The sequence below is a fragment of the Podarcis cretensis genome (genome assembly GCF_951804945.1).
Source record: "Podarcis cretensis genome assembly, chromosome: 7".
Taxonomy (NCBI): domain Eukaryota; kingdom Metazoa; phylum Chordata; class Lepidosauria; order Squamata; family Lacertidae; genus Podarcis; species Podarcis cretensis.
In genome coordinates, this window is record NC_137176.1 from 61,619,027 (window position 1) to 61,645,963 (window position 26,937).

At 41.8% G+C, this 26,937-nt stretch overlaps 1 protein-coding gene across 4 annotated transcripts in view; it reads left to right on the plus strand.

The window, feature by feature from the left end:
- Positions 1–26,937, plus strand: part of HNF4G (hepatocyte nuclear factor 4 gamma) — a 56,993-nt gene that overhangs the window by 19,130 nt on the left and 10,926 nt on the right. For 2 of the 4 annotated variants that reach the window (XM_079983141.1, XM_079983142.1), the window contains exons 1-3: positions 16,990–17,159; positions 19,621–19,792; positions 23,653–23,747. In XM_079983141.1, the coding sequence (XP_079839267.1) occupies positions 17,042–17,159; positions 19,621–19,792; positions 23,653–23,747 (385 nt within the window). In that variant the 5' untranslated portion in view covers positions 16,990–17,041. Of the gene's footprint in view, positions 1–4,913; positions 5,000–16,989; positions 17,160–19,620; positions 19,793–23,652; positions 23,748–26,937 lie in introns of those variants that run through there. The other 2 variants (XM_079983143.1, XM_079983144.1) reach the window with 2 other exon arrangements.

The window sequence follows — 26,937 nt, forward strand, 5'->3', positions numbered from 1 at the left end:
TTTTTCAAATAAAATAATTTAGAACATATTGACAAAACGCATTGTGAAATGCATATTTTAAATAAATAAAGTAAAAAAAATATGTTTAAATGATTTTTTTGACGTGGATTTTCTTTTCTTTTTCAAACAAAAATAAGCCATAGATGTGGGAATAGAATGAAATAGACTGAGTGAATGCATATGAAAGTAATATGGAACAGAAGCAAACTGGTTTGTCCAGTCCTAGTCTAGATGTCATTCAACAATTTCAGTAGTGGACTCATATAGTGAGATCCATGTAGGTTATACAGTGGTACCTCTGGTTACGTACTTAATTCGTTCCAGAGGTCCGTTCTTAACCTGAAACTGTTCTTAACCTGAAGACCACTTTAGCTAATGGGGCCTCCCGCTGCCACTGCACCGCTGCCACGTGATTTCTGTTCTCATCCTGAAGCAAAGTTCTTAACCCGAGGTACTATTTGTGGGTTAGCGGAGTCTGTAACCTGAAGCGTATGTAACCCGAGGTACCACTGTAACTAAAGATAAATGGCAAAACCCAGTGTATTTTAAGACAATTTATCGTGATTGTTTTTCCCCGTGTGTGTGTGTTTGTATGTGTTTGCACAAATATATAGGGCCAGATTCAACTAATCAGTTGCGCTTGTGAGAACCAGTACAATGGCTCCCTTCCCTTCCCTTCCCTTCCCTGGAGGAGAGGGGAGACCATTCCATCACGCATGCAATGCCAGAGCAATCTCCCAACACTGCTTAGGATTCCAACCATAATTCCTGACTTGAGCAGTATTACCAACAGAGAATGAATTGCTTTCTGACATTTTTTATAGCATAAGTGCCTATGGCATACACACGTAGTATAGGTCTACTTCATTGTTCTTAACACTAGTCACTCAGTGTATAGGACTAGTGACTGTCCAGTAAGGATGGACAAAGGCATTGATTTATCTTCCGACCTGTGTTTGTCACATGCAGTGATGCTTCCATTGCACTGCAGTTTGGCTTCTGACGAAACGGTTGGTAACCTCACTGTGATGGAAAGTTGCCTAGTTAATTTATTACGTTACGTTCTTCTGCACAATTCATTTCAGTGCAAAGGAAAAGCTATGCAAATGTGGGGAAAGGGAGTCATCAATTACATATTGTTTTCAAACTGAAAACAACAGTGACTAACAATTGTGTTCACTGCACTGATTTTTGTTTGACATCATATGGAAAAGGAGACACCAGCAATCTCTGCTCCCATTTCTATCATAATTCCCTGATATCCCTACTGACCAGAGATGCAAATTTTCCTGAGGAATAGTCAAATGGTCTGAAACACAGAGGATGGGGAGGATGCTTCCTTTGATCTCCTTATCTAGTGAGTAGAGGTTTGGAAATAGAAGGCCTGGATTCGAGTTCTACATCATAGACTCATTGCCTGAGCTTGACTAAGGTGCTGTGCGTCACTCCTTGTTCCTCATGTCATCATTGCTCCCATTTTACACATGTTTTACAAGGTTGTTATGAGAGTAAACACAGAAGAGATTGGAAACTGTTTTGGAAACCAAAATTATTCTACAGTTTCTTAGTAGTAACAGCTGCCCAATATACAGCCTGATCCAAAGTATTTTAGAGACAATCCACTGCTGGTCAGAAATGCCACTGAAATAAATTACAGCTCTCAGCTGCAATGTGGGAGTAAAGAATGCCGTGTGGTAAAGATCAGGCTTGCATGATGAACTAATTGGCTTAATAGGGTTTGAGCTAGCTTTATGTGGACTGCAGTCCTTGTGAAGAAAGGTGTTCCATTAAAATCACTGCAATCTGCCATTAAGTACATGAAGTGCCAATCTAAACGAAGACAAATAAAAATTTTCACCTTGCACCTATGGTAATCACCAGTCCTCAGCATCTATTAATACTTTTTCATGTGTTTACTAAGGAAAAGAGTGTGATAGATGGTCCAGGAATTCTAGTGAAATAAGCCAGATCTCATGGTCACAGCTAGCTGAGTTTATCACAGAACAATTAACCCCCACCCCACCTCTGGGTTTGCTGCAGGCTGTGTGTGGATTGGAAAGAGGTTTCCCTTCACTCAGCTCTGCCAGTTAACTGCTACCAAGCAAATGATTCTTGCTACCAAGCAAGTGATCACTCTGGCAATGTAGAGCTTCCCTTTTTCAGGGGTGGACTTTGTTTCAGAAGCTGAAAATTAGGTAAATTCACATTAGAATATCAGCCAAACCATTTTTCACCACCGCCGCAGGGTCAGTGTTATCCAGACAAGTCCCAGTTTGCATGGTTATCAAGAGTTTCCAACTATTGCTTTCTGTTGGAAAGCTCTGAAGAATGTAAGGCAAGGAAGTCTTGGTGCTGACCTTGAAACCGTGATTCAAACCTGCTTCAAAGTCTTGGTGCTGACCTTGAAAGCCCTAAATGGCCTCGGTCCAGTATACTTGAAGCAGCGTCTCTACCTCCATCGTTCTGCCCGGACACTGAGGTCCAGTGCCGAGGGCCTTCTGGTGGTTCCCTTGCTACAAGAAGCCAAGTTACAGGGAACCAGGCAGAGGAACGCCCTCCCACCAGATGTCAAAGAGAAAAATAACTACCAAACTTTTAGAAGACATCTGAAGGCAGCCCTGTTTAGGGAAGCTTTTAATGTTTAATAGGTTATTGCATTTTAGTGTTCTGTTAGAAGCCGCCCAGAGTGGCTGGGGAAACCCAGCCAGATGGGCGGGGTATAAATAATAAATTATTATTATTATAGAAGGAAAGCTGAAGGGGGAAAAATGGTAAGAGTGAGGTCAGAGAAGGAAACCTCCACTCTGATGTACAAGGATGCTGCATTCATGATCAGAGGACAACAGACCAACCCCATCCCTGCAGTGTGGTGGTGCTTCTTCCCTATACAGGGCTGCAGTTGATGTGCGCCATATAATTACAAGCAGTCATTTATGGTTATTGTTAAATCAGATGCTATGCTCTGGAATGGGAAAAGGGCAGAGGCAATGAGAGAGATTCATCGTCGCTTCTAAAGTCATTGGGATTAGAAGCAGGCATTTCTAGCTTGAGAACAGCATGGGAAACCCTGACTCACAGCATCTGGAACACAGAGTATTCATTTCAACAATTCCTGTAGCCTCGTAGGTTCATGACCTATACAGAGATCTTTAGACCTCTGGCTATGTTTGCCCAGTTTGGCTGGGGCACCACAGGGCAGAGGGATGTTGCTCTGGAAGCAGATCACGTGTCGCAGTCTCTGAGATCTGAGATGGTTGGATCAAATACCTGCTGTCTCTGATTACAATTCTTTGAAAAAACAGTCACCCCACCCCCCACTCTCATCTGCGGTATGTCAGCACAGAAGAGGCCTTTTGTCTCTTTCCCCCTTTCAAAGCTTTATAGGTTATATTTTAGGACATAACCCCAACCCCCACTTTTCTCCCTTGTAGAAGGAAATCAGGAGACACAAACAACGCTTTTGCCATTTAGATTTTGTGTGTCCCTGATTGCATAGCCCAGAAGTAGTGCTAAGCCAATGGCAGGCTGACAAACTTTGGTATAGTGGGGCTGTGCTCAGCTTGGTGGTTCAAAAATTGTGCAGGTATGTGACAGAACGAGATACCACAATATTTTAGCTATGATTTGTCACATGGCAACAAATCCCAAGAAGGCTGGAAAAAACCAAGGATGGAGAAAGCTAATAAGAACATAAGAGCCTGCTGGATCAGGCCAATCATCCCTCTAGTCCAGTATCCTGTTCTCAGTGGCCAACTAGATGCCTGTGGGAAACTAGCAAGCTCTTCTTCTCTTTGGCGATCACTTGTAGCCAAGTAAGATTGTCTTCCATAAACACGGTTTTAACAATGAGTCTGTAAGTGTCTGTGGAGGCCAATTCTGGATCCACATGTCCTTCCACAGTGGGGACATTGGTTTCCAGGCGGGAGATGATCATGGTGTGTATTTGCCAAGTGTGCCTTCCTCTTAGCATGTTTCTCCCTTGCGTCCTGAGTTCGAGTGTCTTCAAAGCCCATAACACCTTTGGTAAAGGCTGTTCTCCAACTGGAGCCAGTTGTTTCCCAGTTGTCAGTGTTTATACTACATTTTTTTAGATTTGCCTTGAGACAGTCTTTAAACCTCTTTTGTTGACCACCAGCATTATGCTTTCCATTTTTAAGTTTGGAATAGAGTAGTTGCTTTGGAAGACGATCATCAGGCATTGGTTTCTAACAACTGCTATTGTGTGCTTGAATCAACTATGTGAGAAGCGCCATACGTTGTTGCTCTTTTGTGTATTGGACAGGGCGGAAGTGGTACAGGACAATTCAAGGCAAATCTATAATGTAGTTCATACTTAGAATTCATTTTGATTTCCACCCTCTCATTTCTAAAGCATTTAAATTGAGCAGCTCTTTAAACTTTTTTTTTGGCAACTTTTTTCACTGAATATTCTAATATGGGACAAATTTCTTAACGGGTGTAGCTTTCTTTTGATTACAAAGCAAGTACAAACTGGTTCTTTGAACTGAGGCCATGTGAAAAAAGAACTAAGGTATTAGAGACACCCTCCTCTCTATAAATTGTTAAAAGAATTGCCACCAAGGTGTAGTCTCACAACAAACTACAAATACATTTTCAAAGCAGGTCTTTTCATATTTAATGTACAAAGAGTTCACGTTTTCCTAGAAACGTCTGGCGGATTTTCTTTGAACTTAAGAAGTTACTAACTTCTTCTGAATCTTGAGTTGCACCTTTGGCAAAAGCTCTTATATTTTCAAAGGTAAGAATCAAAGTAAAAAAAAAAACACAACCCTCAAAACCCTGGCATACATGATAGTGAAATCATCAGAGTTTAAGGTTCGAAGGAACCCCAAGAGTCACCTATTCCGATGATTTGTGCTAGACAACTCATACACCAAAATCGTTTCTTACAGATGCTTGCCTAACACCTGTTTGCAAAAACCCTGGAGATCAGGATTGTACCACCACTCTTAACAACTTAACCCAGCCAAGCTGCCAGGTAATATGAGTTTCCTTTGCCTAACATTTAATTGAAAACCTTCTTTGTGGTGGAGAGCAGATCTTTACTACCGTCTATATCTGGCAGCCTGAATGTTGGAGTTAGCAATGGAAAGGCTTTTCAGAAAGAATGGAGTATTTAAAGACAAAGAAGAAGTTGGCTTGATGGCTATAGTGTGTAAGGGTGTTTATAGTCTGCCTGTTGCAATGGCCTTCACAGAACTTGCTTCTCCTTGAACTTGCAGTTGCCCAGTAGGACCATCCTTTTAATGCTTTCTTCTCACTCATACCTGCCTCTTCTTCCTGCATGACGTCTGCCCCTTGACAGCCCCAGATATGTCTGGGCTGCTCAACTGACCTGGAGTGATTGGGACAGTCTCAAGCCAACCTGATTAGGCTCAGAATCTGCTTCACAGCCCTAGGTACAACATACGATAAAGATAGGGACTGGCAATGTATTTGTCCATTGCTGAACATCACTGCCAGACTATGCTATAGGTATAGTATTCTCTTGGTATTTGAAGAGTAACTAGGGATGCTTGTTCACATGTGTGATGTCACCACACCTTGAGCCCAGCATTGCAGTGTGTGTGTAGGAGAAATGGTAATGAACCCACATGAGCATAGTTCATGCTGTTAGTCCAATTAATCTCATTTATTCAGTTAGTTTAGGAATAGCCCATATTCTGTGTTGATTGGAATGGGGGACATTTTCCAGCCCAAGGGTTGCATTTGTCCCTCAGGCCTGATTTCCCCCATCCCTGATGTAGTTGGTCATCCTTTTCAGGTGTTACAGTTGGGGAGGAACAACACATAGAAAAGGGCTACAGGCCCTTGCTTTATATACCAGAATATTAGGTTTGCAGACGTCTTTAGCATATGTGGTGCCAGGGTACAAAAAATTGCCCAGTACCCCCCAATTCTTTTTGGGGGGCAGGCCAAAGTTGTTGAGCCTTTTTTAGGGAAGCAGCACGCAACTCTCTCCCATGCCGCGGTGGGTGGAGGCAGGAGCAATCCCTGCAGAGGCACGGAGGAGGGCGGAGCTGGACAGCTGCCTCAGCACCCGCAGCAAAAAACCCTGCGGCACTCCAACAGGCTCTGCTCTGCTTGGCAGCAGCTGTTGGCTAGCCTGGCTCTTCAATCCCCGGACTCCAAATCTCAGCCTGGGACTCTCAGCCTAGCACCCCTGAGATCCCGGCACCTGGGTGCCCCACACCCCTAGCGCCTATGGGTAAGCCGGTCCTGTTTGCAGATTTAAAGTGGATAAAGGGCTCTGTTGCCTTAGAGCAACAAGCTGACTTAAAACAACAACAAAACCTTGACTTTTTAGGGTTTGAAAAGTGAAGGTGAAATGTACTGAAGATGTGGGAAGATGTGTAAACACCCCAGAAGCAAATCAGGACAAATGCTTCTTGTATAACTGCCTCTTGAACAAATCAGAATAAATGCTCAATAAAGACTGGACCAAGTCTAACCTTTGCCTTGTGCAAGCAAATGAGAGTAATGCTCTAAACAGGTTCTCTGGAAAGCCCTAGAACTCCCTAACAGGGAAACTTTATATAAAGCATAGGACACGACTATATTCTGAAGCAAGATATCCCCAGTCCCAAATATACCTTTTCCTGGTTGAGCAGAGACCATATTTCATGTTAATTTCAGACATGTACATTATATGGGTACAGTGCAGGCAACCTAAAACTTTGTTACCAACTCACTTAATGACAAAAAGGAGACTAATTGCGCAGCCAAGCACATGTATTGAAATTCTTATCTCAGTGATGTGCCAACACACATACCCCTTGGGAAGCATTAAGCAGTTAGTCATGGCTCCTTTGAGCAAGAATCTGCTGTGTCAGTTTAGCTTCTAGTTAAAATGTAAAGCTGTCTTGAGTAGGCTGAAAAATAACAGATCCCACTGTCCCTGATGATTTGCATAGACTATACTAAAGGTACATAATAATTAGTAGGGGTAGAGAAACTTAGATTGGATTTTTGAAACACATTTTACCAGCTACTTATTGCAAAAGAATGATTGAATTAGTTTGATTTAATGTGGCTAGCTTGATGTTCCTAAGTGAGGTGTGTGAGTCTGTGTCACATAAAGAATCCAATGACTGATAGCTCATCACTCCATGACCAGCTTGGTCTAAACATGCAGCAGGATGAGTTGGTAGTGTAGACTATGCCACTTTAGAGTACAGGTAGAGGATAACATTTTTGAATGCCTCACTTCATTTAAAAACTCAGTTCAAATACAAAACGAGTATAGTAGGTTAAAGGCTAGGATAGAACATATTCCCTTAAAATACTAATTTGTGGGGGTTAGGATTTTTTGCGGGGGTCACGTAGGGGAGTGTGCAGGATTAATATATCGCTGTCAGTAATCTGAAGTGAGTCAGTCCACCCTACCATCTCATTCTCAACGCCCCCCCTTGTTGTAGGGTGAACCAGGGTTTACTAGCCTGCCTGAAAGCTGTCTGGTTTGTGGGATCCTTACCACCATTACTGAAAGGGTGGTGAGACAAAACCCACTTTTTCTGTCCCTGGCTGGTTTCCCATGAAATAATTGTTATTTTAAATTGCTTTCCTCATGCCTGCAGAAACCCACCAAGCACAGAAGAGACCCAGTCACCTAAGAACTACATGTTGGTAGGAGAAATCCAAGTTGTGGCCCTAAAGTGTTGCCATGCCATGTCATCTTAAAAAATGATCATATGGAAAGGTCTCAATAGTTAAACTTCCATTAGAGGATCACTGAAGAGAAAGCAGATGGAAAACTGGGATTAAAAATTTGGCACCCCCTTCCATTTTCTATTATGTTATCAAGCTCCAGTCTTGGTTTTTAGCATTCCGCCTCCCTTTTCAGGGGTAAAAAACCCCAAGCAAACAGTAATTCTCCAATAAAGAGAGACGTTTTATGAATGTATGTGTTTCTCAAGGTAAATGAGGATAAGATGTGTATAAAACTTATCTAATCATCTACATAAAATGTTTATGATCAAACATGAGCCAAAGTTTTCCATGAAAGATTATTAACGAAGTACTAATTGCCTAACTATTCTTCAACAAGGAGGTTTTTTATCATATAAAAACCAACCATAGCATGACATTTATCTTACATGCGAACTCTCTCCTATTTCCTCCCCTTTTTTTTCACTCTACCCTCCCTCAGTTTTTATGTCTCCTAAATTGGAAAAAGAATAAGTTACTTGACTTAAGCAATATTTAACTAACTGCACTAGTCACATGTCATTTAACTGTAACTCAGCAAATCTCCACCTGATGATTGCGAATCTATACCCTAGAACACTTTGTCTTCTAGAAAATGAAAATATTATCACCATCCTGATTATATAAACACAGCAGAAATCGAACACAGGTTAACACCCCCTCCCCATTTCTGTTACTCACATACTATAACAAGAATGGAGAACCTAGGGTTCTCCAAACGTTAGACTTTGGAGCTCCCATCAATCTGAGCTCACATGGCCAATGGACATGGATGATGGAAGCCACAGGCCAATGACACCTGGAGGGCTTCAAGTTCCCCAACCCTGTTCTATACCACATTAAATACGGAAGCACAATCCCTAGAGGCAGTGTGGTGCAATGGTCTCCTTAGAGCAGATCCATTTAAATTAATCAAGCTAAGGTAGTCATGTTTAATAACATTCGTGTGCCTACTCTTGAGTGTGGAATTAAAAATGGTGCTCTTCCAGTCACCTGTGTCTATAAGCATTCCAGCTTGCCAGACAAAACAATCCTCCTTTCCCCCTCCCCCTGAGTGCTAATCCAGAGGCTCTCCCAATCCACCCCAGAGCCAATTCTGGGGGGGGGGGGGGTGCAGGGCATGGGGGGCGGGAGAGGGAAGAAAGACCCATTGTGTAAGTAGGAAGTCCTTGCTCAGGGCTTCTGCTGATGGGTCTGGTTAAGTCAACCCTGCCTTTAGGCTGCAGTCCTAACCCCACTAACCTGAAAGTGGGCCCTGTTGAGTTCAGTAGGATAGACTTCTGAGTAGGCATGGTTAGGATTGCCTGGTCAGACAAATGTTAAAGATAGAACACCTTCAAAGTGATCGCAGTCTCATCCTTACCTATTAAAATTGCTCTTTGTCAATTTATAAATGATCACATTAGTTGACACAGCTATGAGATTATTGTTTCCAGCCCTAATTTACACAGCCCCAGGGGATCGCTTGCAGAAACTTTCCTACATTCAAAATATAATGATAAAGCACCAAGAGGACAGTCATATGCACAGCTATCATTTTTAGGGACTGGATGCACTCAGGCAATGCTTTTGTTGTTTATAGTCCACACATGTGTCTGGTTTCAAGCTATTGTGGTTCCTATTCATTCACATGGTGGAAAGAAGTAACTACAACCTGAGAGGTCAAAACAATGGTTTTTTGAGGGGGATTCTGGCAGAATTCCTTAGAATAAGCCTCATTTGAACTCAGTGAACTGAACTCATCTACTGGAATCCCATGTATATCACCTTCTATGATGAAGAAAAGGGGGATATAAATGGAAGAAAGTGAAATTATACACTGAGGAAGATTTGCTCTACAAATAAACTATTTATTTATTTATTTTACCCTGCCCTTCCCGGTTTAAAAACCGGGCTCAGGGAGGCTAACAGCAAATATAAAACATTGATTAAAATGTGCCTTCAACAGCAGAAAATACAGCATCAATATCAATAAAATTCAAAAATTCAGGGGTCATTTTGGGGAAAAAACCCCAACCCCAGTCAGTAGACATCAAATGATCACCAGGGCTAACTGGCCAAGTTGGTCCTACTAAGGCCAGCAAGGAGACCAGGGAAGAATTTAAATGTGGGTCCCAGAAAGGGTTTCTTCAGAGAAGAGAAAAGGGAAAAGGGAATAGAGGATCAGGCGAGTTCAAATTGAAGGCCAGAGGGAATAGCTCTGTCTTACAGGGCCTGCGGAAGAAGATCAAGTCCTGCAGGGCCCTAGTCTCGTGGGACAGAGCATTCCACCAGGTCGGAGCCGTCACTGAAAAAGCCCTGGCCCTGGTGGAGGATAGTCTGGCTTCCTTAGGGCCCAGGACTTTAAACTATTATTATTCATGGACCTTAGGGTCCTCTGTGGGGCATACCAGGAGAGGTGGTCCCGTAAGTACGAGGGTCCTTGGCCTCATAGGGCTTTAAAGGTCAAAACCAGCCCCTTAAACCTGACCCTATACTCCACTGGGAGCCAGTGCAGCTGGTACAGCACTGGGTGAATGGTAAGGACCCTGTGAGGAGCCTTGCTGCAGCATTCTGCACCCGCTGGAGTTTCTGGGACTTGAAACTAAGGGCAGCCCTGTGTAGAGCGAGTTACAGTAGTGAAGCCTGGAGGTGACCGTCGCATGGATCACTATGGCCAGGTTGGGGCGGGAAAGGTCAGGGACCGACTGCTTGATATGGCGAAGATGGAAAAATATTTCAGGTAGTCATTAGTCCAAGCTGCCCAAGTTGGCTAGCAAGTTGGCCACAATTCTGTGTATGGTAGCCAGCAATGCTCCTGGGAACTAGCATAGTCACATGCTGACTATTTGAAATTGTGGAAGTGTGAGAACAAGATGCTGGAGGAGGAGGAGAGGGAAGGTGTCAGGGACTGGGCAGAGAAGGAAGAGTGGTGGAGACCGCCTCCCCATTCTGGCCCTTCCAGGGAGGAGGAAGAGGAAAACAATATAGATTTACAACAAGGGTTGGAGGGAGGTAGCAGCTCAGAGGCAGATGGGGAAAAGCTGCAAAATCATGGAAGAGCTGGAACAACACCCAGTTGACGTGTTGTCATTAGAAAGCATTCCAGACCCTCCATCTCCCAGAACCTGGCGAGCCTGAAAAGTAGGAGAGCAAAGAGCTCAGAGACAGAGGGCACGTAGCAGCACCCGTAGAAGTGATGAATGAGGAAGTGGGAGAGATAGGGGGGTGGAGATTCACTCGGGACAACGCCATTATCCAAGAGGCTGGGTTCTATAGCCTCTCTGTGTAAGGACTGAAATAAAAAAGGACTGTAAGAAGCTTTTCCTTGTCTTTATACTTTCCTGGGCAACCAGCCGGAAACCGCTGACAGCATCCTGACAGAATTGTATTTAAGGGAAAGACAAATATTCTGAAAATCCACTCATCCACTGAAGATCAAGCCAATGTTCAGGGAATGCTTTTGCCCCACCAAATTGAAATTTAAGGAAATCGTTGGGTTGATTACATCTTCCCAGTGCTAGTCTTCAATATAACATGGACTACCAGTGACGCATGTGGCGCTGTGGTCTAAACCACAGAGCCTAGGGCTTGCTGATCAGAAGGCCAACGGTTTGAATCCCCGCGACGGGGTGAGCTCCCATTACTTGGTCCCAGCTCTTGCCAACCTAGCAGTTCGAAAGCCCGTCAAAGTGCAAGTAGATAAATAGGTTCTGCTCCAGCGGGAAGGTAAACAGTGTTTCCGTGCACTGCTCTGGTTCGCCAGAAGCAGCTTAGTCATGCTGGCCATACGACCCAGAAGCTATACGCTGGCTCCCTCGACCAGTAAAGCGAGATGAGCACCACAACCCCAGAGTCGTTCGCGACTGGACCTAATGGTCAGGGGTCCCTTTACCTTTTACCATTGATGAGAGAGTTAACTATTGGTGATTGATAGAGCATTGGTGAGGATTTGGCAGTCCCAGAACAGTGACGTGAAAGAAATGTCTCATACGTATGGTGGACGTTTAAGGAAGAGAGAGAGTTTGATAGCTGTTACAGGGTGCAAACCTGAGAATTCACAGTGGCTGTTTGAATTGGGTTTTCAGGAAGCTTTTTATAACCTTGATTTTTATTAGTGTGTTTTCTATTTTATACCCTGCTTTGAATGATCAAACTCTAATAGAAAACAGGACAATTAGCATGCCAAGGGAGCCTTGCAGATAGCACAGGAATGCTTTCTGATAGCATTCTTATCAGCTGGTAATGAGCGCAGAATCTTTTAAAAGTACAGTACAATAACTTGAACTGCCATCCTTCCTCTAAGGGTGAGACTATGAGTAATAAGAAAGACAAGGCTGTTGCCAGAAGTGGTTTCTCCATCTTGCACTTCTCTCTCTGTGTGTCTAGGGTAGTATCTTTTAAATCCTCTTATTTGGACATGCCTGATTTAAATTGAAAACCAGAGCCAAGATGTCCACTTCAAGCAACGGCATACAAGCAGCTCTGTGTATAGGTAATTTTTTCCAGAAGCCCCAAAGACTTCCTCTTTCTTCCACCATAAAGGAAACCAGGGAGCCAGGCCAGTGTTTGGATTGTCCCCACAAATGCCTAAGATGCCCCTGCCTGGTCCTTGCATCCCCCTCTCCCTTGCAGAAAGCACACAACCAAACTAAGTCAACGCAGGAGGCTCCTTCAGCAGGGGCACTGAAAGGGGACAGGGAGTCAGGGAAACAACTGCATACTTTGGAAATGAACTTTGAGGCTGATGCTGCTACTAGAGTGTTAAGAGGGTCTATATAATGAGAGAAATTCTAGGCCAAGTGATTTTGCTGAATTAGTTACTACCTATAACATCTCTCTCTCTCTCTCTCTCTCTCTCTCTCTCTCTCTCTCTCTCTCTCTCTCTCTGGATGACTTTATGTTTAGTTTAGACCTAACTTTTAATTATAGCACCTGGAGCTGATCTTTTAAATTAAAAATCCAGATTTATAGAAAAATCAATGGCAATTGTAAAAAAAAGAAAACTTCTCTTCTGCTGCTGTTCCCAGGAGGAGCTTTGAATTGAATGCAGCTTTCATATTGAATCCTGAGGGATCCTAGACCATTTGGCAAGGAACTCAAGAAAAGTTTTGTTCAGCTGCTATAAGCCTTTCAAGTGAAGATTTGCTTTCGTAGTTTATTTCGAGGAAATCTTAAAAATGCTGTTTGAAAAAGCAGTTAATAAAGTTTTGAGAAGGATACTGGGGAGAGAAAACCTACACAAAACCACACATACTCAATGCACACAGAAAATAGTATTAGAACAACATTCTTAATCCTGACACTTCTTGGCATGAAACATTTTAATGCTTGAGATTGTAATCCTGACAGCTTGGTAAAATTCCCAGAAATCATAATAGTTTCTTCTCTTCTGCTTCATGGTGCGCCAAGAACATTTGCAGTTATATTGATCACTGCGTGAAAGTCTTTAAAGTAGAAAGTGGGGGGAAGGCATGACATGGCATCTCCTTTTCTGATATTTGGTTTAGAACAAGATGTTTTATTTAGAAACAAATGTTGCTGCTGTATGAAAACCACATTTGAAGGCTTCTTAAATAAAACCCTAACCTTTCCCATCCCTGACAAGAGATGGGACCTTCTGTAGGCTAAGGAAATGCTCTACCACTGAGCTAAATCCCGTTCTGTACACACTTCAGTCCTTCCATATCTGTTTTGAGATTTGACAACCAGAATCGCAAACATACTCCTGGATCTGTAAGTTTAAAAATGCTCAGGCCTGTGAGATTCTAACAAAAGCCTGAAGGCCAGAAATACATTACATTATCACAAACTACACATGAGCAAGAACGCTAGTATTCAGGGCTTGTAATTTGCCTATAACCTAATTCTTAAGCAGATTAACAATTATTAAAAAACTGAAATATATATATATCTGTAAATAAAATAGGAATGAGTGGAGAAAGATAGGGACATGGGAATGTGTTGCATCTGCTGAACACGGGCTCAGGTCCCCATAGCTGTTATGGTCAAATGGGATCTCAGAGCCATAGAAAGAACTTTTATGAGTCTCCTGAGGGAGTAAGACAGAAATGGCGCTTTCCCCCTCCACCGCCTCCTGGGTTCCAGGCAAGAGGAGATAAGTACTATAAGCTACTCAGAAGAAAAGAGTCTAATTGGCTATTGATTCCATGGATTTAAAGTTAGATGGAACATGGCTTGAGATATTTATTTTTAGAAGTACATCAAATGGTTTTCCATTCCTTGCCATACAGTTTCCTGCTGATAGTTCAGGAGTGACGGTTTGCCTGCTCTAGTATGAATGTTTTCTGGGGTTCACAAGTTGGGCTGGCCTTTCTTGCCAAGCCCAAAAACCTACCCCAGCCTATACGTTCGCTGGTTTGGCCAAGCAGACTCCACCATCCCCTTTTCCTGCAGTAGCAGCAGCTACGGAAATCCCCTGTCATGTGGGAACAAGATGTGTAGAAGTTGTGTGGGTACCAAGGTGAGTGCCTCAATCAAGTGGCAGCCAAGGACATAGGCTGTTTCTCTTTCCTATGAGAGGGAGCCTGAGGGCTTTCCCCACTTGATGGCCATAGAGCTAAGGAGCTCATGCTCCAAAGCAGGAAAGTGTGGAGACTTGGCAACCAAACCACTCCCAGCTAACCTTGAAGCTAGGAAATGGGTGGAGGACCATGCATCCACGCTCCCACAGCTTCAAAGCTCCAAAGAGTGGTCAGCATATTACATTTGTCAGACTGCAGCAGGTTGCCCAGCACAGCAAGCATGGCAAGTGAAAATGTGGAAGCCTGAATGTAGTATTTGTGGAATTGCAGGACGGCTACTTTGTGCTTCATCAACAACTTCAATTATCTGAGACTCTTTCCCCCATTTGAGCAAGGTTCAGAACACCATGTTAACTATTAATGGGATGCAACAAGTCACCGTTTTACAGCTCTTTCAGGGGAGTGTATCATACAAAGAGTACATTGCCAAGTAATGAATTACTTTGATTGGTGTGTGTGTGTGTGTGTGTGTGTGTGTGTGTGTGTGTGTGGTAGCTTGTCAGCAAATGTTCAGAGAACACAAAGTAGTAACACTGAACAGAGGATCTAAGAAAGTATTCATTCTGCATCAGCTAGTGCACTTGCAACAAAGAACTGGATTGACTGCTTTCATGGGGGTTGCTAAGAATGTATTTGTGTCTCTCTAGTGGGTAAAGTGTAAATATGTAGGGTGCAGGACCAAACTATGAACTTGCAATTATTATCACAATCATCATCATCATCATCATTTCCTTATTTATTAATGTAATAGAATTTATATACCTCATGAGTGCAGGAAAAACCTCAAAGTGGTTTACAAAAACCTTCCCCTGAACAGAATCTCTAGGAATAATTGAGGGCTAAGTTGGTAAATTCCAACACACAAACATGCCACATATATTTAACTCATTCACTTATTTTTTGTGGTAAGTTGTGTGTGAGGTGGAGACTAGTTATGCAGAGTGTACATGTTTTAGATGCTGTTCACATTAAAGAGGCTTGCTGTCATAGCCTGTTATGTTTGCAACCTATACACTGTGAAATATTGTGAAATAACTTTATAGCTACAGTTCTAAAATTTCAAAGCAAGATACAGCAAATGATTCTGCCCCCCCCCCAATGAGGAAATCATCTTATTTTTCACATTAAGAGAAATACGTATAAACCAAGCTAATAAAAATAAAATTAGCATTTCCATCCAGGTGGGTAAGTATCAGTACTTTTCCAACTAGGATAAATTATCTAGAGAAAGTCTGTCTTTACAATATATGTTCCTGTTTTCATTTTACATTTTAGCTTGCATTTTAGTAAGTATTTGCTATGAGAAAAAAAAACTGTTTCAAAATCACGACAATATCCTATTCAAAGCCACTCTTGTCAGATATATCTTCAATCTCAGTTGCAGGATTACTTCTGACACATGCCAGTCAAGCCAGAAAGAGCAACACCCACCTTCCTCCTTGACATTTCACATGCTTACAGGTGTAAAGTGCATTACCTTCATAGTAGCTTTATTTGAATAATTATTAAATACATATCTCTGAAAGAGAAAATAGTCTATAAGTACAGAAACATTTAACAGTCTGTGTTGTGACGCAATAATAAAATGTTTTAAAGATCAGACTATAAATAACATATAGTGTGTGTGTGTGTGTGTGTAAAGGTATTATGATGTTGGCAGTTTTATTCTCAGTCTCTTTCCTAATGATTCCTAGCATGGAATTTACCTTTTTTCACAACTGCAGTTCACTGGCTTGACATCTCCATCAAGCCATCCAGTACAATCCCATGGCCCCATTCTGAGTCAGCCACCCTCTGTTCAGACCCCATATGTGAAATTAAGATCCGGTCCCCCCCAGTTTTATATCTCTTGCTTGCCAATTTCCACCTCAGTTAGAGGAAGGCCCATATCTCAGTGGTACAGCATTTCCAATCTGGCATTTCTAGGTAGGTCTGGGGGATACAACTATCTAAAACATTGCAAAGCCATTGCCAGGTCTGTCACAGTGCTGATAAGCTATATGGGCCCGTGGTCAGATTCATTATGAGGTAGTGACCCATGTTGCCCTCTCTGGAACTAACTTTGCCATACAATATTCACAAACCTCTTTCTTGCCTTGCTACGCAAGGAGGACTGTAATAATCGCAGCTGCTTAATTAGAAAAAGTCTCTGCCTCTGCAGTCTTGTACTTATTTATGTTTACCTTTATATCTTGCCTTTCTTCCAAGGAACTGAAGCTGGCACATATAGTTCTTCCCTGTCCCCATTTTCTCATCACAACAAGGCTGTGAGGTGTCTTAGGCTGAGAGATGAAGACTGGCCCATGGGTCACCCAGTGAGCTTCTTGGCTGCGTAGGAATTTGAACCCTGGTCCCACAGGGCCTTGTCCAACCCTGACACCACACTGGCTATCATCTTATGGAGTTTCTATTAATTTAAGTCCTATAATTTGTGTGCTGTAAGAGACAATCTGTTGTCAGCCAACAACAAAAAAGAGGGGGACAGTTTTGTTTTGTTTTTTAAGAAAAACTGGAAGCATTTGAGTCAAGTCAGTTGGAACTCTCATTTAAAGGCTCCCATGAAATGTCCCAATATTATCGCAAGAAATAGCTAATTGTGTCCCATAAAAAGGGGAATGATACAAGGCATGGCATGGCACACTTAGCTGGTTTTATGACTCCTCCCATTGCAACACATAAGTGATATAGTTAGAGTTAGCACTTGGATTATCAATTACTGATTGCCAGAAAAACAGAGTGGTTCACATCTTCTTTCCTGGAGAAGTAGTTACTTTCAAGGTTTATGTTCAATGATGAGGATCTCTGAGTCCGTCCTGGACATGGAAATGGCAAATTATACAGAAGTCTTAGATCCCAGTTATACTAGTCTGGAGTTTGAAACAATGCAAGTCTTGTATAATGGCAGTGGTGAGTTTTTATCTTCTCAGAGATGAAAACCTGAGTGTTTGAGTGAGCAAGAAAGAAAAAGAAATGAACATTATAAAAGGGTTTTACTCTTAATTGTGTAGCTGAGGTTTGCTTTTGAAAATTACATTTCTCTGTGTCTCTCTCCACTTCATCTCAAAATGCATGTTAATAACATTATACCATCTTTATGGTACAGAAAATAAAATGGCAGTTCTGCATAATAAAGTAACTGAACAGGATTGTCATCGGTCAGTTAATCAAACAAAGAAAAATGTTAGAGGAGGTTCTTTCTGTGTTTATTTTATTTACTGTAAGATGCATGAGTAACTATCTTTGGCAGTTTGGGAATGAGAAATATTTTTGTACATGATATTTTAAAATGACAGTTAAGATACAAATGTCCAGAGGGAAAAATAATGGGTCACACAGAAAAAGTATATTGATGTCTATTTGCAGCTGATAAGTTTAATATACAGTAATATTTCCAGAGCGTTGATATGCAAACTGGACTGAGTTGTTAATCACAACAACTCTCTCCAGGCTAATGGTTAGCTGGGACAACTTTTAGCTATTTGGTTAAAGTCACTTTTTAACTTTGGTTGGGTAGAAATTGCCGACACAAAGAGTGCAATAAGAACTCGTGAATGGGATATGAAGCAAATACTATTTAACTTTTCATATAAAAGCAGATTAACATGTTTGGACATAATGGTTAAATCTTTTTGATCATGTTCCTTGTAAATAAGTGTTCATCCTTTATACCTTGTATCAAGACATTTAAGACTTAAATAGTGCTAATTACATTTAAAACTATATTCACACAAATTTGATCTCTTGGTATTTATTGGTATTTATCAAGGTAAAAGGAACAAAACCATTTAATGAAAGAAAAATCTCCCCATGATTTTGAGAGTGTACAGTTGCTTTGCTTTATTTAAAATGTTAGCTTTTGCATTGGAATACATGTAATATACATTGATGCTGTGGTTTAATAACAGAATAGGCAGAAGTGGAGCAATACTGGAAGCAAGAAATTTTGGGGAAATACCAGTCAACTGCCAATTTAAGTTTGATTATTTGTTTTCATAATTTTGATTTTTGAAGAGATAAATAAAATTTTCATGTAACTATTAATTTAGGGTTACCAGATTTTTTCAATGAATCCGGGAACACTTTTCAACTTCAATGGATTTTGTATGGGGACTGATTTGTAAATCTGGGGACTGTCCCTGGGAAACGGGGACGTCTGGTAACCATATATTAATTCTGGGTAGAATTCTTTAGCCGTTGCAACCAGTAAGACTTCCTACATTCATCAAATGGTGGGATTTAATTGAACATAGCTTCTGATACCTTGAATTCCTTGAACAAAACCACAGCTGAATTACTTACAATTATGTAAGTGTCTTAATGTAGTGAAATTGTTGCATAAACATTTTTCTGGTTGCAGAATATAAGAATGCTTTCCAATTGCAGAATTCCAGCAAGGTTTCCAACCCAGTATGTTCCATCAGTAAAAACATCTAACATCCAGCAGCTGAAATCGGCCCATCTGGTTGCTCCTTAACTGGATTAAGACTGCATACTTCCACCAAAGAAACAATGGGTCCTGTCACTTTAACCAGTGGCAGTCACCTGCCTCAGAAGGTTGAATCGAAACACAAATCCTAAACAGTGGTGACAGATGCTGTCTAAGCTGATCAAACCTTTTTAGCAACAAGATCCTTGGCTTTGGGGGGAAAGCCCAAAAGCTTCACTATATAGCTTGATGCTAGGGCTATAAGTTTACATGCAGACAGTCCTAGGCTCACTCTACAGCATTTCTTGAGTATCTGAAACCATTGGCTCCTGCTCCCAGTAGGCGAGGGTGATTTGCCCAGTAATGTAGGAAGTGAGCATAGACAGTACTGAGCTTAATAACCCAAGGCCGGACTACATATAATACAGCTTCCCCAGTTTCTGTTTGTGTGGATGGAGGCCCCTGGATATTACAGCTTTCTTACAGGGAGTCAACCATGTTGTTGGCCACTGTCAAGTCATCTGAAGATTAATGCACAGTTAATGCATACCAGCCTCCGAGAAAATGTTGCCTTATGGCATTGTACCTCAATTATTTAAACTAACAAAGATATTTAAGTAGTTAGCTACACATGCAGAGCTGGGCAATTGTGTCAGTACTCACAACTTCTATTGCAAGCTGTAGAGTTTAAACAAAAAGCATTCGTTGTCATGAGCATCATAAATTCTGACAAGTGGGCACAATAGGTTTGAAGGCATTCATTAGAATAACAATCAGGGGTAATTAGGCATGTTATGTTTTCTGCAGTCTTGGGATGGTGAACGCTAATTAAAAGAGAAGGCCAGTAAGCCCCCCAGTATGGTGTAACTTAGCCACATTGTTGTATTCCTCCCCGTCAAGGCTCTACACCGAACTGAACACCTTGTTCTTCCTTTTCCTCAGATAGTTGCTCAGCAGAGCCGCTCGGCATGAACACTGCAGACAGTGGAATTGGTGGCCTTTGTGCAATATGCGGAGACAGAGCAACAGGCAAGCATTATGGCGCCTCCAGTTGCGATGGATGCAAGGGGTTCTTCCGACGCAGCATACGAAAAAATCATGTTTACACCTGCAGGTAGGAGAAATAATCCCATCTCAGAGGTACATCATGCAGTATTTATTTATTTGAACCTTTACTATCCCGCTCTTTATAAAACCAGATGGGGTTCCAGAACCCAATATACAGTGGTACCTCAGGTTACAGACCCTTCAGGTTGCAGACGCTTCAGGTTACAGACTCCGCTAACCCAGAAATAGTACCTCAGGTTAAGAACTTTGCTTCAGGATGAGAACAGAAATTGTGCAGCGGCAGCGAGAGGCCCCATTAGCTAAAGTGGTACCTCGGGTTAAGAACAGTTTCAGGTTAAGAATGGACCTCTGGAACGAATTATTTTCTTAACCGGAGGTACCACTGTATTGAGATGACAGGTGTCCTATTTAATGGGAAGGGATCATGCCTTATTTGGTGGAGCACTCGCTTTCCATGAAGAAGGTCCCAGGTTCAAAAGATGCGGCTGCAGGCAGTGTGCAAGAGAACCCAGAGAGCCATTGCCAGTCAGAATGAACAATACTGAACTAGATGGGCAAATGGTCTGGCCATGGTATTGGGTACATCCCAATGTTCCCTTAGCACTACACAATGCCAAGACTAAGGGCCACTGTCACAGCTTACACAGCCCCCTCCACATTGGGGGAGCTGAAGGTCTGCATCAGGGTTCCCACTCTCAAGTAAAAAAAGGGGAAGATCAGGTTTCTTACTTGTGCAGTTTCTCATTGCAGAAGTTCAGACCGACCCTGATGCATGGAGTGGTGATGTAAAGGCCAGGAAGTGATGTAAAGGCCAGGAAGTACACCTCCTCTTTTGGCAGGTGTGTTCTTCAACATGCTGTTGACCCCATAATAGTGCCTCAGTGGTGGATTTATACTGGACCGTCCACTCACCATTCTGCTTTTTTGGTTGTCCTGTGGATGCTATCCAGATGTCACCACAGTATTGCCATCCTGTGCTATGGCTTAACAAAAGCATGCCAGAAAATAAACTGGAGTTTTTGTGGTATGAAAAGTTACAGGGTTTCAGTGGGAAGTTACGGGACATGCACTGATTGGAAATTAAGTGGCATGTCTACCCTGAAACTTTTGCAGGCACAAACACACATAAAAATGGGATCACGTACCGTATAACCGTCCCAATACCACAGGTAATCATGAACGCACAATAAAAAGGACATCTGCAGTTATAGGAGGTTTAAAGCTTGTTCAGATGAAAATATGTCTTTGAAAAGCAAGGCAGAATGGGCAGTTGCAGATTTCATTAGCAAACAGCTCCACAGGATTGAACCCATTAAAGGTTTTACGTTATAGGGAGTTGCTGTCTGCGAAATGATCTGTAGGTACTAAACTTTTGCCGATTGGGAACAGCCAAAGCAAGTTCAATCACATGATTTTCTTAACTGGGATGAGGGCATGTACAGGAACAGATCTGGATCCAAAAATCTAGAACTGAAGGTAGACAACGGTCTACCCCTGCAGGCAACTCTTCAGTCTGATTCCAGTCCTGGCAAGACTTGAGCTCCCTGGCTGTTCAGCTGCCCACTGCCACTTCTTAACAACAAGATTCTGCTATGGGTCCTTTTAATCGTGTCTCTTGTCTCTTAATCTTTGCAATGCTCTGCTGTTTGAATGCAGAAGAGTTTCCTTGCAGAGTGGTACTTGGCACATTAAAGATGAAACTGTTTTCCTCAGCAGTCATTTGCAATCCTGGACCAAACCATTTTCATTTGCAAATGACAACAAATGTAGATTTTGATTGTCAGATATGGCTTCACAAGCAATGCTGTCTTGTGAGGTTCCTTCCTATCCTTGGCTCTATTTTGTCCCTCTATCTCTGTTCTTTCCCCCCTCAAGTCTGACTAGATCTGTGCTACGAGGTGCCCTCTGGCATTTCCTTTTATCCCCTTCTCGTTTCTCAGGAAGGCTGCCTAGGACTGTTGCTGAGGTTAAAAGGTACTCTCCCTCCTGCTCTTACCATCACTTGACTTATCGAGATCTTCAGTTATCTTGAGACTCTCAGATACAAAGACATCTCCATATGTTAATATTGAAATCCAGGAGAACCTCAGCATTTATCAGTGTGTACTTGATTTCAGTCCTTACACAAGTTAAATAAAGCAATTTAACTTGCCTGATTGCATCAGCCCATTTTAAGCGCAGCAGCTCTAGTTAATTGCACCACCACAGCTAAAATGATGGTCTAACCCAGAGAAACAGCCAAAAACTATTTCTCTGGCTGGGGCATCCTCCTGCTTTGCCCCATAATTACTTGAAAGCTTGAAAGCCCTGCACTCTCCCTCCCAAGACAAATGTGTTATAGGGTGTCCCATCGCTTCAGGGGAACCTTCCTAGGTGCTTCAGTGCATCTCAGATGGGGATATCACCTCGTTTTGACATGGGTATCACTTGCAGAGTTTGGGTTTGTTTTTAAATTTGGTTCAGGCCCTCTTTCCTATGGAGGACAGTGGATCCATGGGAAAAGTTAATCAGTGGTGGGTAGAGCTAGAGACCATACAGATACAATACTATGATACCATTTTAATCAGTCAGTTCTTCCCTCATAGGATTCTGGGATCTGTAGTTTGAAGGGTACCAAGAGCTATTAGGAGACCCCTATTCTCCTCACAGATTTACAATTCTTAGAGTGGTTCAACAAACAATCCTTCTTCACAGGGAACTCTGACAATTGTAGGTCTGTCAGGGGAATAGCCATCTCCTAGCAACTCTCAGCACCCCTAACAAACTACTGCTCCCATAATTCTTTGAGAGAAGCCATGACCATTTAATATTGTATCATAGCACTTTCAGTGTATGGTGAATGTGGCCAGAGTCAATAGCAGGGTTAGAACTGCCTTATTGCATGGTGTCCCACCCCATTCTTTCTCTTCTTCTCTACCTCTTCTCACTCACACAGACACACAGGTGCACATACACTCACACATGAAGCAGAAGCAGTTCTCAGAGGGGCAGCAAGAGTGAGAACACAATGTCTGAAGAGCTGAGTGATTGTTCGTGAAATTTGGGCTGCACACAGTTATAAAAGTTAGCTTGGTAAAATAGAACCAGTGTGGTGTAGTGGTTAGAGTGTTGGAGTAGGACTTGGGAGATCAGGGTTCAAATCTCCATTCAGCCATGAAGGCTGAGTAACCTTGGGCCAGTCACCATCTCTTAGCCTAAGCTAAGAGTACATTGGGATAGCTCAGTTGGTAAGAACATGAGACTCTTAATTTCAGGGTTGTGGGTTTGAGCCCCACATTGAGTGAAAGATTCCTGCACTGCAGGGGGTTGGACTAGATGACCCTCATGGTCATTTCCAACCCTACGATTCTATGATCTCATCAGTATCAAAGGCTATAGCCAGGCTCATTCCAGTAGCTTCCATGAACAAAGGCAGTCTACCTTTGAATTCCAGATGCCAGGGACAAGCAAGAGCAGAAAGCTGTTTCCTTCAAGCCTTGCCTGAATGCTTTCTACAAGATCTGGGGGCCCCCTTGGAAATCACATGCCAGAGCAGATAAATCTTTGCTCTGATCTTACAGTGCTTTTCTTTCATTTCCTATTCCTGACCATTTGCCCCAGCAGGATTGGATCAAGCTGTAAGAAAATTCATCCTAAACATTCACGAGACTGGGAGCAAAATTTATATGCCTTGAGTTCACAAGATGATGAATAACCTAATGGGATTTTACTTGCCCATCACAAGGAATTATTCCGTAGAAGAATGGCAAAGAGAAATGTTTCAAGGCTGATTAAAGAAAAAATACCACTGAAGGTTGATAGTTGGAGACATTGTTTTGACAGTGCCCATTAATTGTTTCAGCCGTGCTAATCAGGACCCTCCTTTACTTGCACTCTAATATATTTACCCTCGATTCTGTCCAACAGATTTAGCCGGCAATGTACTGTTGATAAGGACAAGAGAAATCAATGCAGATACTGTCGTTTAAGAAAGTGTTTTCGCGCTGGGATGAAGAAGGAAGGTAACTTTTTTTTAACCTCCTGTTCAGAGGAAAACACTTCATATCAATTAGCAGGAAACAAAATCTATAAGCAAATGCCTAATGAATATATATTGGTTGTGCCTATAAAAGAAGGAGATTTTTATAGCAGTCGAAACATGTCTCCAATAAGAAGTCAACTTGCTATGTAATTTTTGGTTAATGCTAAGATTTGACACATGGGTCATTTGAAAACAAAGCAAAGCCTGCTTTCCTCTAGTTTTGCATGCTATGAGATATTCTTTGTTTTAGTTGAACTTGATAAAACATTTTTTTTACTCTTCTCAAGTCATTGTGGCCTCATGGACAAAGTGGTGGATTTAGGCAGGTAAGATCTGAGTTCACACTGGCTCAGCTGTAGTTTGGTGACCTTACATGCACTCTTGTCTTCAGATCTTCATCTGTAAAATTGCAATAGTAATAGGAAACATAGGTTTGTTGTGAGGCCTCTTATATTATTAATACTATTCCCAATTTATTGCAATCTACCTTGTGCATCCAGTTCTTTAGAAATGGGACAGGAGAAAAAGAACCATTGACATAGAACCATCAATGGTTCTATACAGACCTCACTTTTATGCAGAAGGATGTTTAAAAGCAGACTCATGAGTTCTCCTATATTTTAGCATGTCTGGAAGTAGGCATAGATAAACTATGGAATTCACCCCAGAAGTAGTGGTGGCTGCTGGATGACTTTAAAAGATTCAACAAATTTATGGAAGATAAGAATGTCGATGGATACTAGCCAACATGGCTGCACTTTGCCTTCACGGTCAGAAGCAGTATTCTTCTAAATTCCAGTTGCTGGAAACTGCAGGAGGGGAAATTGCTGTTCTGCTGCTTGCTGGCTTCCGATGGGCATCTAGTTGACCACTGCGAAAACAGGACACTGGAGTCAATGGGTCACTGGCTTGGTCCAGCAGGGCTATTCCTTTGTTCTTATGTTTCCTGCATGGAAAGATAAAAATGGAATTTTTAAAAAGTGGGATTCAACATTCCATACGCTGCTGTTCCACAGAGGATGCTTTCCATTTTTTCTTCTTTAAAAATTGTTTTTGGGATGGAGACACGTGACTCCCAGTGTCCACTGCTCTTTGTCTACAAGGGCAGCTTTTAGCCCTCAGTATATGTTGAATTCAATATCATTTTGGACAGACTGAAGGAGCTTCGTTGGAAGGCATCTTATATATTCACACTGAACAAACAGACAAATCCCATCTGTTCTGAATTCCAGGTGAAAACATTGTATGGTGGTTAATTTTTAAGTCAAAAGGAGGTGGTAATGCTGAAAATCCCAAGGAAAGAGGGAGAATAATGCCAAGCTTGATTCTCCTTTGCAAATGACGTATTCAAAGTAGAAGTTAAATTTCAGGCTTCTTGCACTGTTGTTTTGTTTTGCCCTCTGTGGGTGTGTGACAGATAGACAGAAATTGCTTAGTGCTTCCTTGGGAAAGACCCTTCTCTTGCTGTAGAAGATTTACATGCAGCTATACTTGTAATTTCAGAAAGGTACTCCCCAAAATTCTCAAGTGCATCCCTTTGAAAACAGAAACATGACATATTAAATCACATCAATAAGATTTGCTTGGCATCAAATAACTGCAATGAAGCTAAGGCTGCACTTCTGTACCCACCTACTTGAGAGTAAGCCCCATTGAGCAGCCAAGGCAATCCAGAGCCTGATTGGGCAGAGGTGGAAAGAGATGGAGCTAGGAAACCACTTCCATATCTGCAGACTTGTTTCTCATGTCAGCCAAGGCACAAGGTTGGGAGCAGACTTTTGGACCAAGATTGGGCTTGCTGCTATCAAGGAGCAGGAACAGCTCAGGATCCTGTGGCTCCCAGACTTTCCACAAGCTACCAGTAAAGACTGACAGTGGTGCAATACTTTGGGTGGAGGGACACTAATCCAACCCCTAGTCTAGCACAAAAGTGGTTTGGGTTGCACACTTGGCACCATAAAACGTCAGTCATAGTATTTGCTTACTAGTTTTATCACTGTTCTTTTTATGTATATATGACCTTGTAAAATCCAAGACTTTTTAAGTTTGTAGAAAGTCTTGCATATAATTGGCAGGGCTTTCCTCTTCTCCCACCATTGCAGCCCTCAAATGAGAGTTTCAACCTCTCCCAGCTTATAAAGGATCACAAGCGAGAGCTTAGGAACAAAATTATCTGGGCAATAGGAGCTGTGCCAGTGTTCCCCCATTATTGCCTTTGTGTTCTTCCTTGAGTCCTCCAAGCTAAGGAATACCATTTCATTCTATTTTCACCATAGGCTTATCACATTTTTTTTAAACAAAAACAAAAACAAAAAAATAGGCTTTTCAAACTGACTAGTAACAAACTTTGAAGTTGAATTATGTGCAGGCAAAACATTTATTTCTGAAAAACTTCTCATTCTTTTTTTAAAAAATGGGTTGCAATGCATTCCCACCATTTATTCAGGGTGATCAAAGTAGTTAGATGCCAGTCCTCTGGTATAATTTTATATTTAAAGCATAACTACATTTTGTTGTTGAGGTGCTGAGTTAAGAAATGAAAAAAGATAGCTTTTCTCCAGTTAAAAAAGACTGGAGCATCATTCTTGATTCACGTCTACGTGACCATTTATCACTTAGTGTTTATCACTGTACGACATTTCTTATTATGACCTTAATAAAAGGCCCATCATGAATGTCCTTGGCTAAGAATCTAGTGCGCCTTCACCATAAAGCGTGTTCATTCTTCATATAAACTGCAGAACACTATATAGTGCACTGAGCACATTTTTATTGAAGCATTGGTGCTGCCTTCTCACCTTCTCTGATGCAGATTGCTTCCTTAAAAATAACAAACGGATCATTGGAAATACAACTGATGCTTTTACAAAGGTTATGAGGTTCTGTGTGGAATGGAGAAATATGTTGATCACAACTCTGTTTTTCTCTCCTTTATATGACCTTGGATATAAAATAGGTTCAGCAAAGCTGATGGGTAGCCTTATTTATCTCTTTCATTTTTGCATTAAAAGGGACACCTTGTTCCAACACAAGCTTTGTGTTCCACCATGCCATTCTCTTTTGAAAGGCTAGTATGTGATTATTTTTGCCTCATACTATCTGCTTCAAACCCTAATACTAGCATCTCTCAATGCTACATCCTTAAAAATGAACTCTGGCTGGAAGACAGT